The sequence below is a fragment of the Equus asinus genome, chromosome 3, assembly GCF_041296235.1.
Source record: "Equus asinus isolate D_3611 breed Donkey chromosome 3, EquAss-T2T_v2, whole genome shotgun sequence".
In the NCBI taxonomy this organism is placed as follows: Eukaryota; Metazoa; Chordata; class Mammalia; order Perissodactyla; family Equidae; genus Equus; species Equus asinus.
The window spans coordinates 40,045,572-40,066,090 of NC_091792.1; the positions used below are offsets into that span (position 1 = coordinate 40,045,572).

A 20,519-nucleotide genomic window follows, 5' to 3' on the forward strand; every position below is an offset into this window, starting at 1 on the left:
CCCTGAGTGGATAAAGCCCTTGCTCCTGCTGCAGCTAAACTAATTCACTAAGTTTCATAATCACTTGCTTTATATTCTTAGGTGTGTGTTTTTTCTGCCTTTTTTGGTGGCTGCTGCTTTTTTTTAACAATAAGGGGAAATCATCTTTCTAGCTTTATCTGTCTTTCTGGCTTTTCAGAGTTCTTAGCCACATCTCAGACCTGAAGTTTAATCACTTTAAGTTTAAAAAACATTGTAAAATTTGATTCATTTTAAATATCCTTTCTGTACTCTGGAAAATGTAGGATCACTTATTTGATCTTAAACTCTCAGCTTTGCAGCTCTCCTCTCTTTTTCAGTTAAATAGAAAAAGAGCCTTCAACAATTGGGTTGTTCATTATTTGGAATAGGTCAAGTGGAAAAGGTTGTGTCTTTCTATTTTCAACCTCAGCTTAAAAATAGTTTGCATATCGCAACAAAATACTATGTAATTTACCAGTTATGCCCAGTGAAAAATACTTGGGGGAAATCCATTTCTTTGCATTGAATTTGCTCTGTACTTTAATATTGCTGGGCTGTAAATACAGGGAAAAAAATTGAACTCTGTATTTCTTTTTATATGAAATGTTAACATTTTGTATTTTGTTTCTGTGAGAATTTTGTAAATTAAATTTGTTTGCTGGTCTAGCTATAGGAGTAAGTAAGAAAGGAAGTTTTTGCTGAGTCTAACTTTTTTTTTAATTGAGCTAACATTGGTTTATAACATTGTATAAGTTTCACGTGTACAACATTATAATTTGACTTCTGTATACACTACAGCATGCTCACTGCCAAAATTTAGTTCCCATGTGTCACCATACAGTTGACCCCCTTCACCCATTTTGCCCTTCCCCTGCCCTCCTTCCCCTCTGGTAACCACCAGTCTGTCCTCTGTATCTATGTCTTTGTTTTTCTTTGTTTTGTTGTGTTTATATCCCACATATGAGTAAAGTCATCCCGTATTTGTCTTTGTCTGACTTATTTCACTTAGCATAATACCCTCAAGGTTCATTCATGTTGTCACAAGTGGCAAGATTTCATCTCTTTTTGTGGCTGAGCATTCCATTGTGTATATACATATGTACATCACATCTTCTTTATCCATTCATTCATCAATGAGTACTTAGGTTGGTTCAGTATCTTGGCTGTTGTAAATAATGCTGCAGTGAACATAGGGGTGTACACGTCTTCTCAAATTCGTGTTTTTATCATCTTATCAGACCCTCTGTCCATTTTTTAATTGTATTGTTTGGTTTTTTTGTTGTTGAGTTGTTTAAGTTCTTTATATATTTTAGATATTAATCCCTTACCAGATACATGATTTGCAAATGTCTCTCCCATTTGATAGGCTTCTTTTTGTTTTGTGGATGACTTCCTCTGCTGTACAGAAGGCTTTTAGGTTGGTGTATATTCCTATTTGTTTATTTTTGCTTTTGTTTCCATTGTCTGAGGAGACATATCCAGAAAGATATTGCTAAGACCAATGGCAAAGAGCATACTGCCTATGTTTTCTTCTAGGAATTTGTGGTTTCAGGTCTTATATTCAAGTTTTTAATCTATTTTGAGTTAATTTTTATGTATGGTATAAGACAGTGGTCTAGTTTCATTCTTCTGCATGTGGCTGTCCAGTTTCCCCAGCACCACTTAGCGAAGAGACTTTCTTTTCTTCATTATGTGTTCTTGGCTCCTTTGTCATAAATTAGCTGTCCATGTATGTGTGGGTTTATTTCTGGACTCTCAGTTCTGTTCCTTTGATCTGTGTGTCTGTTTTTCTGCCAGTACCATGCTGTTTTGATCATATTATAGCTTTGTAATATAATTTGAAACCAAGGAGTCTGATTTATCCAGCTTTGTTCTTTTTCCTCAGGATTGCTTTGGCTATTTGGGGTCTTTTGTGGTTCCATACAAATTTTAGGATTTTTGTTCTATTTTTGTGAAAAATGTCATTGGGATTTTGATGGGGATTGCATTGAATCTGTAGATTGCTTTAGGTAATATGGACATTTTAACAATGTTAATTCTTCCAAGCCATAAGTACAGACTGTCTTTCCATTTCTTTCTATCTTTTTCAATTTCTTTGAACAGTGTCTTACAGTTTTCAGCATACAAGCCTTTCAACTCCTTGGTTACATTTATTCCCAGGTATTTTATTCTTCTTCTTGTGATTGTAAATGGGATTGTTTTCTTAATTTCTCTTTTTGGTAGTTCGTTGTTAGTATATAGAAATGTAACAGATTATTGTATATTAATTTTGTACCCTGTAACTTTAGTGTATTCGTTGATTATTTCTAATAGTTTTTTGGTGGATTCTTTAGGCTTTTCTATATATAAAATCATGTCATCTGCAAAAAGTGACAGTTCTACTTGTTTATTTCCAGTTAGGATGACTTTTATTTCTTTTCTTGCCTAATTGCTCTGACTAGGACTTCCAATACTATTTGGAATAAAAGTGGCAAGACTGGGTATCCTTGTCTTCTTCCTGATCTTAGAGAGAGATAGCTTTCAGCTTTTGACTGTTGTGTATGATGTTAGCTGTGGGTTTGTCATGTCAGCCTTCAAAAACAGAAGCCAGTTTAAGAGGCAGAGTATTTATTTGGGATCAAAGAATTGCAACTCAAGGGGCAGAGATTTAGGCAGAAACCCAAATAGTGTTCCGCTAGGGAGTCAAAGTGAGGGGCTTTTAAAGGCAAAGAAGGGAGGTTATATTAGAAAAATTTTAATTGCAGCTGGAGACAGAGAGCTAGTCTTGGCTAACCATTGACTGACTATTGAGTCTATCTTCAGAAAGTCAGGGGCCAGCCGCGTGGTCGAGTGGTTAAGTTTGCGCACTCCGCTTCGGCATCCCAGGGTTTCGCTGGTTCAGATCCCAGATGTGGACATGGCACTGCTCATCAGGTCATGCCGAGGCAGTGTCACACATAGCACAATCAGAGGCACTAACAACTAGAATATACAACTATGTACTGGGGGCTTTGGGGAGAAGAAGATGAAGGAAAAAAAAAAGAAGATTGGCAACAGATATCAGTCTGTGATCAGGATGTCCATTCTCCTGCTGACTTCTCAAACAATTGATTGTAAAACAATTGCCGTTTTGGCCCAGTCCAAGGGTTTAGCCCAGCCCAAGGTTCAAGAGAGCAAGGCAGTTTCTCTGGAAAGGCAGCTCTGACTCCATTTTAAAACAGTTCACTAAAGTCAATTTTGACAGTCGTATATGGCCTTTATTATGTTGAGATACATTCCTTTTATACCTGTTTTTTGGGGAGTTTTTATTGTAAGTGGATGTTGAATCTTATCAGATGCTTGGTCTGCATCGATTGAGACGATCATTTGATTTGTATCCTACATTTTGTTAATGTGGTGTTATCGTGTTGATTGATTTGTGTTTGTTGAACCATCTTTTGCATCCTTGAAATGAATCCCACTTGATCATGGTGTATGATCCCTTTAAGTATTGTTGTATTCAGTTTACTAATATTTTATTGAAGACTTTTGCATCTGTGTTCATCAGAGATATTGACCTGTGATATTCTTTTTCTGTGTTGTCCGTGTCTGGTTTTGGCATCAAGGTAATGTTGGCCTCATAAAATGAATTAGGAAGTGTTCCCTCTTCTTCCATTTTTTGGAAGAGTTTGAGAAGTATAGGTGTTAAATCTTCTTTGAATGTTTGGTAGAATTCACCAGTAAAGTCCCAGACTTTTGTTTTTGGGGAGGTTTTTGATTACTGATTCAATCTCTTTACTAGTGATCAGTCTATTGAGACGATCTCTTTATGATTCAGTCTTGGAAGGTTATATGATTCTAAGAATTTATCCATTTCTCCTAGGTTGTTCAGTTTGTTGGCATATAGCTAGCTATTCATGGTAAACTTTCATAATCTTATATATTTCTGTAGCATCCATTGTAACTTCTCTTTCGTTTCTGATTTTATTTATTTGACCCTTCTCTTTTTTTCTTAGTCTAGCTAAAGGTTTCTCAATTTTGTTTATCTTTTCAAAGAACTAGCTCTTTGTGTCATTGATCTTTTCTATTCTCTCTTCAGTCTCTTATTTTATTTACTTTGCTCTGATTTTTATTATTTCCTTCCTTCTGCTGACTTTGGGCTTCATTTGTTTTTCTTTTTCTAGTTTCTTTAGGTGTAAGGTTAGGTTGTTTATTTGAGATTTTTCTTGTTTCTTGAGGTAGACTTGTATTGCTATAAACTTTTCTCTTAGTACCTCTTTTGTTGCATCCCATGGATTTTGATATTTTCATTTTCGTTTGTCTTCAAGTGTTTTTTTATTTCTCCTTTGATTTCTTTGTTGACCTAATAGTTATACAGTAGCATGTTGTTTAGTTTCTGCATATTTGTGATTTTTCCGTATTTCTTCTTGTGGTTGATTTTCAGCTTTGTACCATTGTGGTCAGAGAAGATGCTTGATATGATTTCAGTCTGTGTGCATTTATTGAGACTTGTGTTGTGTGCCAACATATGGTCTGTCCTTGAGAGTGTTTCATATGCACTTGGGAAGAATGGGTCTTCCACTCCTTTTGGATAGAATGTTCTAAATATATCTATTAAGTCCATCTGGTCTGTTGTTTCATTTAAAGCTAATGTTTCCTTGTTGACTTCTCTCTGAATGATCTATCCATTGACGTAAGTGGGGTATTAAAGTCCCCTACTATTATTTATTGCTATCAGTTTCTCCCTTTAGGTATGATAATAATTGGTTTATATATTTTCGTGCTCCTATGTCAGGTGCATATGTATTAATAAATGTTATGTGTTCTTGATGGATTGTGCCCTTTAGTATTATATAATTTCCGTCTTTGTCTCTTGTTACCTATTTTGGCTTGAAGTCTCTTTTGTTTAATGTGAATGTGGCTACAGCTGCTTTCTTTTAGCTGCCATTTGCAGTATCATCTTCCATCCCTTCACTTTGAGCTTGTGTTTGTTGTTAGAGCTGAGATGAGTGTTCTAAAGGCAGCATATAGTTGGGTCTTGTTTTGTAATCCATCCAGCCACTCTGTGTCTTGATTGGTGAATTCAATCCATTTACATTTAGGATGATTATTCATATGTGAGGACTTAGTACTGCCATTTTATCATTTGTTTTCTGGTTGTTCTGTATCTCCATTGTTTCTTTTCCCTTGTATTTCTGTCTGCCATTTTAGTTTGGTGATTTTCTTAAGTTGCTTTTTTTCTTTTGTGTCTCTGCTCTAGAGTTTTGTTTTGTGGTGTTTGTATAAAATGTCTCATAGATAAACTAGTCCTTTTTCTGCTGATAGCCTCTTATCTTCGTTTGCCTAAAAAAGTTCTGTCCTTTTTCTCTTCCCCTTTTGTGTTTTTGTTGTCACAAATTACTTCTTTTTATGTTGTGAGTTTTTTACCAAATTGACGTAGCTATAGTTATTTTTAATGCTTTTTTCCCTTTAACCTTTGTGCTATAAAGAAGTGTTTAAGAACCTGTTCTGAAGTAGAGTTGCAATTTTCTGATTCCATCTGTCTATTTATTACCTAACTCAAAGTTTTGTATACTTCTGCCCTTTCCTTTCAGGTTAGAAGAGCTCCCTTTCAACATTTCTTGTAAGGCAAGTCTAGTCATGATGAAATCCCTGAGTTTTGTTTTGTTTTGTTTTTTAGCTGAGGAAGATTCACCCTGAACTAGCATCTGTTGCCAGTCTTCCTCTTTTTTTTTTGCTTGAGGAAGCTTTGCTCTGAGCTAACATCTGTTGCCAGTCTTCCACTATTTTGTATGTGGGTCACCATGACAGCATGGGTGCCAATGAGTGATGTAGGTCCTCAGCCAGGAACTGAACCTAGGCCACCAAAGCTGAGCACACCAAACTTAACCACTAGGCCACAGCACCACCCCCCCACCTCAGCTTTTGTCTGTCTTGGAAAGCTTTTATTTCTCCTTTGTATCTGAAGGATAACTTTGCTGGATAGAGTATTCTTGGCTGATGGTTTTTATCTTTCTGTATTTTGAATATATCATTCTACTCTCTCCAGGCCTGTAGGGTTTCTGCTCAGAAATCTGCTGATAGCCTAATGGGGGTTCCTTTCTAGGTTACTGTCCTTTTTTCCCTGGTTACATTTCAAATTCTTTATCATTGGCTTTTGACAGTTTTAATATACTCTGTCTTGGAGGACGTCTTTTTGCATTGAGATAATTAGGTGTTCTATTAGCCTCTTGGACTTGTATATCTAATTTCTTCCCTAGGTTTGGAAAGCTCTCAGCTGTTACTTCTTTAAATAAGCTTTCTCCTCTCTTCTTCCTCTCTTTTCCTTCTGGGATATCCATTATCCTTATGTTACCTTTTTCTAATGGAGTTGGATAGTTCTCATAGAGTTTTTCATTTTTTAAAAGTCTTAGTTCTCTTTCTTCTTCTCCCTGAATCATTTCTAGATTTCTGTTTTTGAACTTGCCAATTCTCTCTTCCATATAGTCTGCTCTATTTCTAGTGTTTTCTATTGTATTCTTCATTTCATTTGTTGAGTTCTTCAGCTCCAGAAATTCTGTTTGTGTCTTTTTTAGAGTTTCAATCTATTTGGTAAAGTATTTCTTCTGTTTACTAACTTTATTCCTGAGTTCATTGAATTGCCTCTCTGAGTTTTTTTGTAGCTTGTTGAATTCTTTATGACGGCTATTTTGAATTCTCTATCAGTTAAATCAAAATCTTCCATGAGTTTAAGTTTGGTTTGTGGAGAATTATCTTCTTTTTGTGATACTGTGTTACTGTGATTTCTAATGGTGCTTGATGAGTTGGTTCTCTACTGGGTGCATTTGAGGTAGATAACACATTTCTTATTTAGGTAAAGCTTTGTTTACTTTGATTCTAACAGTTCAAGTGGTTGGTAATTAGAAGTCTTTTTTGTTGTTGTTTTTCAGTAGGTGGCGCTATAGCACAAGATTTTGGTTTCTCTTACCTGAGCCGTGGCTGGCTGTATTTGAGAATCAGCACTTTCCACCCTCTACCACCTCCACCAGAGGTGTCGCCAGTGCCCTCATTGGTGCTGGTGGCTTGCTGCTACCTATGTCACTGTGGTCACTGGTGTTGTTGGTTGGGGCATTGTGGTAACGAGTGCCTCTGCCACATGCTGGATCACCTGGGTTGTGGGCACTAACAGTAAGGAGGGAGGAAGCCAGGGTTGTGGGCATCTCTTCCATATCTGGGGTTGTCAGGTTCATGGGCCCCACTGCTGCTGCTATCTGGTTCCCTGTGGCTGCATGTGCCACTGCAGCTGGGAGCCTGGAGTTGTGTGTGCTGCCTCTGCTGCTGCTGCTGGGTTCCCTGGGGCTGTGGGCTCATCCACCATAGGTAGGGGACCCAAATTGCAGGCACCTCCTCCACTGTTACCCCGATCCTTCCTGCTCTGTGTGTTTCAATTCACACACCTGATGTGCAGATATATGGATCTTCCTGGTGGCCTGGTGTTGTCAGAGGAACTTTTGTAGAGTTATGGATGTTTCACTAGTTGTAGATTGAAGGGGAGAGACAAAGGGAGCATCTCATGCCACCATGATGCTGATGTCACTCAAGCTCCAAATTTTTAAAACTATTTTTTACAGCTTTTTCTCTTTTCTTTATTTCATTGTTCTTTTTAAATTTTTGTAAAATTTCTATCCCAAGTCATTAATATCATAAACATTTATTAAGTATTTTTTCTATGAAAAACATTTTACTATTAGGAACTATATGTAGTTGTAGAGTTGCTTGTATGTCATAATTCTTAATTGTTGGAACAACATTGTCAGGGCTTTATATTGCCTTTTTTAAATTATGGCTTTTGGAGGAGGGGATTTCTTGAGGAAAAAAAGGAGGTACAGTGTAGGTCTTGTTTTAACCCAGTCTTTCATACTGGTAGTAAGATATTTTTAATTACTATTTGAAATTTGAGTTACATTTTTAAATCCTCCAAAATCATAGTAACGTTCTGTTGTTGTTCTTTTCTGCATAGTTCAGTGGAAGGAGATCACTGTGAGGTGTACGCGGCCTTTCAGATTTTTACTGACGCAGCTTTTTTAGGGTCATTAGGTTATAAGATTAATTGTGGGAATTTTATTGTTTTTTGAAGTAAACAGCAATTTATTTAGAAAAGAAGGCTGATTGCAGTTTTTTTTTTTTTTTCTCTAAGAAGACGGACAAACCACATGGCATTTGTATTTAATGGACAGAAGTATTTTTTAAGCATTAGGAAATTATCCTCAATGATTCCAGGAAGTTCTCGTCCTTCACTTTGTGGGAACCTTTTTATTTTTAAATGCATAAGTAGTTTAATTTGAACAGCATCAATGTTTTGTTTTCTTTCCCTGTTTGTCTTTATCTGGTTTGTGTTTTTATCTTTTGTTATGATTATGCAGGTGGCCAGAGAACACAGACAAAAAGTGGACCAGTTATTTTAGCAGATGAAACTAAAAATCCTGCAATGGAGAAGTTAGAACTTGTTAGAAAATGGAGTCTAAACACCTACAAGGTTTGTGGTTTTTTAATATTTCCACACTAACTAGCTCTAAGAATTTTTATTTGTATGTTATTCGAATTATTATTTTGCATGTATATGAATATATAGGAGAGAATAATGCCATCTAAACATAAAAATACAATTAGAAAATGAAGTCTTTTGTTCTATTATTGGTCTTTTCATAAATGTAGTTTGAAAAGTCAGTAGCAAAAGAGTAAAAAAGCTACTAAAATGCTTATTAGTTGGTGGGTAACACATAATTGAAGAAGAAATATATCGCAGTGGAATATGTTTAGCTGTAGAACTGCTATAGATACGTTTGTCCCCATTTTCCTCTTCTTGATACTTTTATAGTACCTGAATGTGAAGAGAGGTATATTAGTTTTCCAAAGTTTGGATTTCTTTGATTTAATTGTAATAACTAAGCATTACAACTAAGCATTCCTGTTTTTTTTGTCATATTGCCTTATTCATTTACTGGTTGACCTATTTTCCCTGTTCAGTTTCTAATATTTCCTTTTATGCTCCCTTCTTCCTTATACTTCATCCTAGTAACTCTTTCAATATCTATCACTTGTTGCCATGAAATTATTCTTTTCCTTGTACTTAAATGTTTTTATTCATTTGTTGGCATCATAGAAAAAGCTCTTAGTGCTGTTTAAATATTCAGAGTACATGGTGACTGTCTCATAAATTCATAAGTTGTGTGATTGTACAAAATACCATGAATCACAGTATTTATCATTTTGTTTTATCCACTCTTCCCCAAGAAGAAGATCTACATAGAGCACTAATTTACTTTTGCTTCTTCCTCCCCCTTTAACTTTGCTCCATTTGTCCTATTATCTTCAAAATGAATTCTTAATTTATAAGTGTGGAAAACTGGATAGGACCACCAGCTCACTGTAAGTCATTTGCATTTTCAGGGACCTTGAAGAGTAGAGAACTGAGATTCTTAATTCTCTTCTATTTTAAACTTGCTTCATAATATATACCAGTCTCCAATTTTGCATTTTAATTTCAGTATATACTAGGAAGCGTTTTAAATAAAAATCTGGTTTTTAGTGATTATATGAGAAACTTGCTCTGGAACCCTGATGAGTGGTGAAATGACTAGCAACTTTATACTTTCTCACTATAACTTTCTTTACAAAGCTCCATGTAGGTTATCTATAGTACACTCACTTCCTGATTACTTAGATTGTGCTTAAGAGTGTATAGATATCTGTATTGGAATACAAGCTCTGTAAGTTCAATTTCAAAACTTGTTTCAAGTGTCCATGTTTATCTTAATATGCCTCATAATCACTATTGCCTTACTTTTCGTATTGCCTTAGCTTCCTGGAAGTAAAAAAACATTTCTCATTAAAGCTTTGACCCTACTGTCTGCTTGTAACCATTATTTCTGTGGAAAAATGGCCACTCAGACAATACAGTAGACCTTACTTTCATTTTGCCCAGTCTCCCAAGCTCCTTCAGTGAATTCTGCCTTCCTGACTTTCAAAAAACTATTATATCTGGGTTGCTATGGAAGGTGTCACATGCTTTGGCTTGTGAATAGAGTAAATGTCTCAGATAATATTGCACAGGGAAAATCCTGGTGTAGATGAAAAGTGGGAATGAGTGGTATATCTCCTTTATCTTGTTACCATTTTAGAAATAATAATAATGTTGATGTTTCTCTCATTAAAATCACAAAGTCTGCAGTTGAACTTTTCTCTCAGTGTGATTTTCATCTCCCAGCATTGTTTGTATGTTTTCCATAGGAATAGTTTTACCTCCCTTCTGTGAGTTTGGTCTCTCACCTTTCCTATCATTTTCTATGTAGATAATTTCTCTACTTTTTTTTTTTTTACAAAGAACTTCTTTATAAAAAATGTTTATTCGTAAAGATCCTTAATTGATGACAACAGAGAATGTGCCAGGGAATTTGTTTCAATTTTAAATAGAAAAATATGAGTAGCATATAATATGCTAACATTAAAAGGATAATATATATGTTTATGTATACTGACAAGGAAAAGTCTTAAGGTATTTGTTCATAGAAAAGAAATGTTCAGGATATTATGTATAGCATAGCATGGTCTCATGTTTCCTTTAAAAATACTATCTATATGATTATATAGGTTTAGAGGAGCATCTAGACTACCCACCAAACTATTAAGAGTAGTTTTCTACTACTTAGATTAAATGAAGGAAGGGGAAATTCACCTTTTATTTCATTCATTATTTTAATTTTTACAACAAATATTAATTCTGTAATCAAAACTTTGAGAGACATGATAAAAGAGAAACTGCAAATTTTAAAAATTGCAATACTTATTTACTACTTTTTAAGAATAATTTTGTTAACTTTAAATAATGAGGAGTATATTAATTAATGCCCTTTATGGTTACTTTCAAAGCGTATTATTGAATAGTGAAGTTGCTTATAATTTTTTACTTCTAACAAAAATTACTAGGAACCTTATTTCCATGTGCTCTGAAATTAGGTACTTTCAAAAAATTATGAATTCCTATATCATTATTTCTGGGGCTGAATAAAGTATTTAAGGGGAAGATAGAAGGAAAAAAAGCGTTTGCAACCAATAGGAGTGTTGAATTTTGGTATTCTTCTTATTCCTACGTTAACAGTCCGGTATTGTTCTTAAGTCAATGTCAAGTATCTCAGTTGTTTGAAATAATCTACCCAAGTGCACTAAGCTTGAAATATGATTATGTGAGAGAGCTCATCTGGCAGTATTATATAAATTAGCTACTAGTCTTAAAACTTCCTCGGATTAGTAGTAGTTATTAGGCACGTTTGGTAAATTTACTTTCTGAGTCCCGATGAACTTCTAAAGGGGCTGACAATTTTCAGTTTGTTAGGCTACCTTGTTTGAAGCCAAAAATGGTGTATGCCATGTGCTCTAGCAATTGTACTTTGGATTGCTATATTATTATTTTTTCTTTTGTTCTTTTTTTTTCTAAACAAAGTGCATCTCTCCACTTTTAGTGCACTCGACAAATTATTTCTGAGAAGCTAGGCCGTGGATCAAGAACTGTGGACCTTGAACTTGAAGCTCAGATTGATATATTAAGAGATAACAAGAAAAAATATGAAAATATTCTAAGACTGGCTCAGACATTGTCAACCCAGCTTTTCCAGATGGTGCATACCCAAAGGCAACTTGGAGATGCATTTGCTGACCTGAGTCTGAAGTCACTAGAACTCCATGTAAGATTATTTTAAGTAACTGTTGGGGGAGGAGAATGGCAATAGGAGTATTCTAAGAGGTAATTTGTACGTTTCTAATTTGCTCAGCTCTTAATAAAATTGGAATCGTTAGGCGTTCTTTTAAGATATTTCATATAATTTTTAAGAAGGCCCAGCTCACTTCTCTCAATATAGTAATCTAGTTGTACCCTAGAGAAGATGTCAGCTGGAGGTTTCAGGGGAAGGGAATTTGTTTGATGGAAAGGAAAAAGAGAGTACTCAGCCTGCCTGAGGGTAGAAAGAATCATAGCTATGTCGAGCTGGGCGTGGGTAAAAAGTAAATTCAGGCACCTATTGAAAATCTCTTACCTAGTTTCCAAGTGTCTTGAACAAATAGTAACTTGCTTGACTGGATTCGTGATATACTTTTACTGAAATCAACATAAGTTACGAATTTTAGAATGAAACTATTTTCCTGCAGCTGTCTCTATAAGTATTCAGCAAAGCATTCCTAAGACTTCTTATGATATCTTAAGTGACTCCTCTTATGTTTTCTGTCTTCTTTTTTTCCTCACCTGGAGCCAAAAGGTGCAGAAATCCCTTGCCTACAGACTTCTAACTTGAAGAGTTAGATAATTTAGAGCAGTAAATCATTTGATAATATCTAGAATCTTGGACAAAGAAAATTTGGCTAGAGGTAGCAGTATGTATCATAATAGAGAAAAACACTGAGATTCAGTTCTAACTGCATCATTAGACAGACAGAAGTAGTAGTCTAATATTTGGGAAACTGACTAATCGTAACAGCTGCAATTATTGAGTGTCCACCATTTTAATGTAATGGGCTGGGTGCTTTATAGCCATTATATCGTGTAATTTATCTAACAACACTACAAGAAATGTTATCCCCATTTTGTACATAAGAAAACTGAGGCCAAGAAAGCTTAGGTAATTATTGTAAGGTCACAACACAAATAAAAGATAGAACTGGAGTTTATATCCAGGCCTGTCTTATGTTTCTTCATGATCTCTTGCTATCTCTTTAAGCGAAATCTTTCGAGGGTCTGTAATCCAGAGAAAACTCCCCACAGTATGGAAAGAAGTAGTCAGGGTATAGGGTCTGGGAAGGTATTGCAGCAATGTTATCAGTGATGCTACACTCAGTAGGCCCTATTAATTATCACAGTTAACACAGATTAGGGGCTTACTATATGCCAGATATAGTTCTAAATGATTTCTGTATGTATTAGCTCATCTAATGCTTAGTCTTACTTAGTAGGTACTTTTATTATCTTTCCTTGCTAGATCTGAAAGCCCTTTTTTACAGAACTGCGAGGTTAATCCTCAGTATTCAAGTCCATTGGACCCAGTTTTAATTTTTGAGTTTCTTGTTTGGGCATTTCTCATTGTATGTAAGGATTGATATTTCATGATTTTTATTCTTTCTTAAAGATCTTCCAATGAGAAAATTTACTTATTTTTTTAATAGAATAAAACTTTTGTCTTGCAGCTACCATATGGGTCCATTTGAAATCAGAGACACAATATGGGATCTTAATGATCTTATTTTCCTATATCTTGTATTTTGCTGTTTCATTATCTTAGGAATTATTTCATCCTTACTCATCAGTTATTTCCAACCATGTTAAAAATGACTAAGATAATAAGAAAACAAAAGAATGATGGCATTGCTAGAAGAATGATACAATAGTCAGATAAATACTTTTTGTTTGCGTTGCCAAAAAGAAATCTGAAGTAACCATTTCTTTAGTTGGGTTTTTTTTGTTTTAATTTTCATGCAACACAGTTGGGAATTTAGAATTTTTCATTTTTGGCCCATAATGGCAAAAAGAAGACGATACTAGAGGAAGACATTTCATAATTATTAGACAAATCAGAAGATGATTACAAAGAGACAGCAGTATTGACTCCTAACAATGATGGCAATATTGATAATATAAGTAGGGCTGGCCTGGTGGCACAGCACTTAAGTTCGCATGTTCTGCTTTGGCAGCCTGGGATTCGCAGGTTCGGATCCCAGGTGCAGACGTATGCATGGTTTGTCAAGCCATGCTGTGGCAGGCATCCCACATGTAAAGTAAAGAAAGATAGGCACAGTTGTTAGCTGAGGGCCAGTCTTCCTCAGCAAAAAAGTTGATAATATAAGTAAAATATCAGGCCATGAGACTTCTAATGATGATATCCTAGATGAATTTTCTTAAATTCAGAAGTCAGTGATATACCAGTTTTACCTCAATAAAATAAATAAATAAAAAAGAGTTGATGAATAACAATGTATTTTTAAGGACAAAAAGGAAATAGGGTATTGTATTAATCAAGATTCTCTAGAGAAACAGAGCCAACAAGATGTGTAAATATATAGAGATTTACTTTAAGAAATTGGTTTATGTGATTATGGAGCTTCAGTGCATCCAAAATCTGCAGGGTAGGCTGGCACGCTGGTAGGCAGGAGACCCAGGGACGAGTTACAGTTTGAGTCCAAAGGCAGTCTTCTAGTAGCGGAATTCCTTTTTGTTCAGTGGAAATCAGTCTTTGTTCTATTAAGGTCTTCAACTGATTGAATGAGACCCACCCACATTACAGAGGACAGTCTGCTTTGCTCATAGACCACCAATTTAAATGCTAATCTCATCCAAAAAACAGCTTCACAGAAACATTCAGAATAATGTTTGGCCAAATATCTGGACACCATCGCCCAGACAAGTTGTCATATAAAATTAACCATCATAGGTATTTTCATTAATCAGGAATGACTCCTTCATGCAACATTTTTCAACAAGAATCTGGACCATCCTATTTTGCTAAAAAGATGTGATATATTCTTGTTTTATATTTATGCACCAAAATGTACCTGATATAATTCGTTAATGAACAAATGCTGAAGGCAAGTGTGTATATAAAAGTGATTTGAAGGAAATAGAGAATGTAGAAATAAAAAAATTCATTGGATTGAACATTTTCATTTGTGTTTATAAATGTAAAAATAAGGTCAACTAAATCCTATTGGAGAGGTATTTGAAATCTGGAATCAATATTTACAGGATGGATGTTTTTGTATCAGTCAGGATTTTCCAGAGAAATAGAACCAATAGGAGATATGTACATAATACACACATACCCACATATAAAGAGATTTATTTTAAGGAGTTGGCTCATACAGTTTTGGGGGTTGGCAAGTCTGAAATCCGTAGGGTATGCTAGAAGACTAGAAACTCAGGCAGGATTTCTATCTTACAGCAGAATTCCTTCTCTCTAAAATCTGTCTTTTGCTCTTAAGGCCTTCAACTGATTGGATGAGGCCCACCCACATTATGGAGGATAATCTCCTTAAAGTCAACTTTAAATTACATCTACAGTGTTTATCATTGTAAATGTTATTCACATCAACAAAATCTGTACCTTCGTAGCAACATCTAGACTATTCGACCAGACAAATGGACACTATAGTCTAATCAAGTTGACACATAAAAATTAACCATCACAGTCTACCCTTTGTCAGTTTAGCAGGACTTAGACACATCTCCTTAAACCATACAATTTTCTCCAAATAAAGACAATAACCAAGTCTTACTTCCACCTAACATTATACAACTGTTCCTGCATGCTATCAAAGACACACTAACCCTTTCCCCAGAAAAGGATGCGAAGACCTTGGGTGATATTCACTTTTTTTCTTGATATCGTGCAACTTAAATACTATGATGTAAAGTTAGCAATATTTAAATACTATGGTTTAAAGTTAATATATCTTATGTTATATGATAAGGGGATAAGAGAGGGAAGAAAACTAAGGTGTTTGCTATATACACATACACACACACACACACAAACACATTTATAACAAAATAAGAAATACTCATAACAATTATAGCCCTCATTTCTACAAATGGTGACATGGTCGTAGCTTCTTGCACTACCCAATCCATACCGCATTTGCCCTCAGCTAGCAACTCAGCCTGTTGTGGTTCTTTGCCTGGTGAGGTGACCCAAACCTTCATTCCTGAAGGATCTGGGCCATTAGCAGCCCTGTATGACCTGGGTTGCTGTAGTTTTCCGTTGACATTAGTCACAGGGCATAGTAGTTCTAAGAGACATCCTAAGGGATTGCCTGTGTTCCAGGCACATTCCTTCCCTCCGTTGCAGGGTAGCAGTCCAGTTCCCCCTTGGTAATCAGGATTCATCACACCAGCCAGCAAAATCACTCCCTTCTCTGTCTGTTGATTTTTTTTTTTGAGGAAGAGTTTATAGAGTGCAATGGTGAAGAGCTGGCGTCCACTTCCTCTCACCCTATGCCATATTAACTGACATTCATGAAAAAAACTTAGCAAAAGGCCTGGCACATAGTGGCACTGAATAAGTTATGATGATTGTGAGAGCTGTTGTTGGAATTGTGGCATTTGCGAATTGAGGAAGAATTTAAAGGTTAGTCCAATTCCTTCATTTTCTGGACAACCAACATCCAGCAGTTAAAAAAAAGCAGATCTCCTGAAGGGGATAGGAAATGATCTTTTAATGAATGCCTGTCAGCTGTCAGAAAGTTTATACAGGTTATCTCATTACACTTCCTGTCAAGCTTATAAGGGAATTATCTTCATTTTATTAGTAAGGAAATTGAGGCACAAAGAATTTGAATTATTCATGAAAGACACAAGTGCAGTCAGTGGCAGACTCAGGTATGAATTCTCAGACTGTTTGAATTCTCAAACTAGAGTCCTAACTAGAGTCCTACCATTTTCTCACATGCCTTCTGACTCCTAGTTCTGTTATAGTGGAGCACTGCTTTAAATTGTGATTTCTCAGTTTAGAGGGTAACATCTACATCAAGATTAGGAAGGTTCACACAATCCATGTTACTGTCAATTACCAATTAGTCCTTGTGAGTCTAGTTTTTTACTGCTCTGTATTATTGTTTAAAATAACCCACTTGTTATTAATTAGGTAATAATTTATGTTACTAAAACTTGGTGTTTTAGATCCAATCAGATGCTTCTGTTTGGTGCTAATGTGTAAGTTTAATAGGAAATGGTAATTATTTACATCTGGTAAATGTTGTAAATAATGTAGGAGTTGCTAAAGAGAAAAAAAATACAAATGTTTTGAAAGTTTATTCTCTTTTGATATATAAAGCAAGCAGATGTTTAGATCGAGAAATTGTATTGGCCTTCCTTCTTCAGTGGCAGATTAGAATTACAGCCCTGTTCTTGATGTATATACCCTTTGATTATTTTAGGTTTAGTTTATATGTATATAATTGCTAAGGGAATTTATAATAATGTGTAAAATGCAACCTGCCCAACTGAGAATACGAAAATAACATCAACTAAATGAACTTTAGGAGTCATGTTTTATCTTATTTTCAGTGCCCCCAAAAAAGCGTATTTAATTATTTATAATGCATATATGTATGCATATTCATTTCTTTCTAGTGCCCTAATTGTTTTATATCTTTCACTGCTATCTCTCTTGGACCTTACTATGAAAAAGCTTGCTGCTTTCTGCTTTTTTTTGGTGAGGAAGATTGGCCCTTAGCGTAACATCTGTTGCCAATCTTTCTCTTTATGCTTGAGGAAGATCGTCACTGAGCTAACATCTGTGGCAGTCTTTCTCTATTTTGTATGTGGGATGCTGCCACAGTATGGCTTGGTGAACGGTGTGTAGCTTGGTGCCAGGATCCAAACCTGTGAACCTCGGGCCTCTGAAGTGGAGCGCATGAATTTAACCACTATGCCGTGAGGCCAGCCCCTGAAAAAGCTTTTTTATTCTATCTGGTTAAGTTTTCAAATTATACATTAAAATTTTAAGTTTTATACACATTTTCTTCACAGAATTATGGGTGAGATTTACATTTATGAAACAAAACTGTGTCAGTTTATTCTCCCTGTCTGCTTTGAATTTAGGCCTATTTTTCTCACCTATAAATATAGGATTGCAAATTTGCTGTGTAACAGTTTGATCTGCTGCATTTCATCTTACTATACTCTAGTGTTTTTGTTTGTTTTGGTAAAAGAGCAGCCTGCTAGGTTGTGTAGATCTCCCTGTGGCTAAAGTAGGACTTGCAGCTTTTCAGTTAATAACGTGGAATCCTGGATGTTGAGAGCTTTTAGAGATGAACAGTGGTCCAGGATATGGTGTACTGACAGATACTTAGGTACACAGTGAGGAGAAGAAATTTCCTTGCTTTTTATGAACGTGATATTTATATCCAATCCAACTTTCATATTTTTCTTCCTCTTGTTTGTTGATGTTTTATTTTACCTTTACCTCTCAATAAATACCAAAGATAATAAGCACAGTTGTAACATGGTATGTGAACTTTTTCTTAAAGTTGTACAAATTGCTGTCTCCTGTATTCTATTTCTAGTAACATTTATTTAGTCTTCAGTATATAGCTTAGCTTATAAAAACTTGTTGCCAAAATCTTCAGCTGTCCTGCCTTTCATTTTAGTTTTTACGTACATTGATTGATATTCCTTTTACGTAATCCTATATCTGCCAATATTTGCAAATCAAGGTCTATAAAATTTTGAAGACTGAATCCAGAGTAGAATTATATGGACCGCTCTTAAAAGTAAAATGTTTTAACACAATAAAGATAACTTTGCTTTCCTGCTATTTATTAATTATTGAATATTTTATCACCTAGAAATTTAATTTTAACTATAGTACTAGCATTGGATTTGCATCTTCTTAAATTCTAGTTAATTTAATATTGCATTATTTTTTCAGCTGAAATTAATGTTTTATAACAAACTTCAGAATTCTCAAATTGAATGGTACATCTTACAATAAGATACGATCAGATTTTTTATTTGGTCACATGTGTTCCTGATAATCTGTTAGTTAATGAAACTTGGACTGGAAAGCCTTTGCTGCTGAAAATTGATTTGTTCTTGCCCAATCTGAAGGAGTCGGGTGTAATGTTTGCTCAGCCAAGACTCCGTTTATTCAGAAAGAATGAACTGAAGCTGGTGTTGAGTGACCCTTCCTCAGCTGTGGGGCCTACACAGACCTGAGCTCGGGGGTCAGCTGGTCACTAAATTTACAGAGAGATGTGTATTGTTAATATTTATACTTGGAGGAGATTCAGTCAAAACACAAAAATTGCAATCTACTTTATGTCTGAAACTTTTAGCCAATTGTTACCTAATTTGGTTGTGAAAGTTATAGTTTCTCTGATTAATAATCTGCTATATTTTTCTTCTTAACAGCTGTGCTTACAGTATAATAGAAACAGAATGTAGGAATGAAAATATTCTTTCTAGTACAAACAGGTTTAACTTTAAAATTATTTGATTTTAGCTATGCATCTGAGCTGATGACAGTTTTGGTTTACTAGACTTTTTCAATAATTATATAACTGGTTGTGATTTAGATTCCTGTTTATTTAAACAATGAAAGAAAAAACTTCTATAACTAGATTTCTAAATCAAGTATTTTCCCAATAGTGATACGTTTGAGATTTTTTTAGTCACCTTTACTAATTTATTGTTGGATAAGTTAAGGTGACTTTTTTGTTTTAGGAAGAATTTGGCTATAATGCAGATACTCAGAAGCTGCTGGCTAAAAATGGAGAGACTCTTCTTGGAGCTATTAATTTTTTCATCGCTAGTGTGAACACTTTGGTGAATAAAACAATTGAAGATACATTATTGACTGTGAAACAGTATGAAAGTGCCAGGTAAGTATAAATTTTCACTATGTTGTCTGTTTTATAGATGGTACACAGTTCAGTTAAGGTTTTTGGTTGCAGACAAGAGAAACAGACTCTGACTAAGATGGGCAGAAAAGATTGAATGTATTAGAAGGTTATAGAATAGCCCATGGAACTAACAGAAAGGCAGAACAGATTCTAGAAACAGGCAAGAATCAAAGCCAAGATAATCCCTCAGAAGGATCTAATTAGGACCCTGATGGTGGGTGCCTCGGGTACTTGATGCTGCCACAGCTACTATAAATCATTTCCGGAAGGCCCCTGAATACTTTGCTTCATTGCCCTGAGGGAGTGTCTGATTGAGCCTTGGTCGTGTACAAAACCCCGTCTGCGAGGGAACAGGGAGGTCGAGGATCTTCCAGCTCCAGCGTCCTTAGAAGAGGACAGGGTGGGGCCAACCCAGTGGCCCAGCAGTTAAGTGGGCACCTTCCGCTTTGGCAGCCCGGGGTTCGCGGGTTCGGATACTGGGTGCAGACATGGCACCTCTTGGCACGCCATGCTGTGGTAGGTGTCTCACATACAAAGTAGAGGAACATGGGCATGGATGTTAGCTCAGGGCCAGTCTTCCTCAGAAAAAAGAGGAGGATTGGCAGCAAGTTAGCTCAGGGCTAATCTTCCTCAAAAAAAAAAAAGAGGACAGGGCCTTGTGCTTACCAGGCAGATACTAGATGCCCTTTACAATCTTGCCTAAACCTACCTTTTCACCCTTCTTACCACTGCTTCCACAATAGCCAGACTCAGTTTCAATTCCTTTTCAATATACAAACTCATTTCTGCCTCCATGGTTGTGTTCATGTTGTGGATACCAACTCCCTGATCTTCCATTTATCCAGATTATAACCAACCTTTTCACCTTTTCCTTAAATTAAATGTTTTCCTAATATCTTCATAGCTGTTTGTAATGTAGTGTTTTCATACATTTTATACACAGACACACATACGATTTGTCTATCTCATAAGCATCCCATTAGGTAAACAAAGTACATGTTAATAAATATTTATAAGTGTCTAAAAAGTAGCTGACACATAGTAGCATTTTTCAACTTTTGATTCTAGACCCAGTTTTTCTCTCCACTAATTCCAATCACCTTTGAGGTTTTTTCCTCTGAACACTTAAAATACTTATTTTC

The 20,519-nt window shown here is 35.5% G+C and overlaps 1 protein-coding gene across 7 annotated transcripts in view; it reads left to right on the top strand.

Moving 5' to 3' along the window:
• Window positions 1-20,519, top strand: part of ARFIP1 (ARF interacting protein 1) — a 121,614-nt gene that overhangs the window by 66,317 nt on the left and 34,778 nt on the right. For all 7 annotated transcript variants that reach the window (XM_014868516.3, XM_070504919.1, XM_014868514.3 and 4 more), the window contains 3 exons: window positions 8,361-8,473; window positions 11,457-11,678; window positions 19,199-19,356. In XM_014868516.3, coding sequence (XP_014724002.1) covers window positions 8,361-8,473; window positions 11,457-11,678; window positions 19,199-19,356 — 493 coding nt within the window. The remainder of the gene's footprint in view (window positions 1-8,360; window positions 8,474-11,456; window positions 11,679-19,198; window positions 19,357-20,519) is intronic.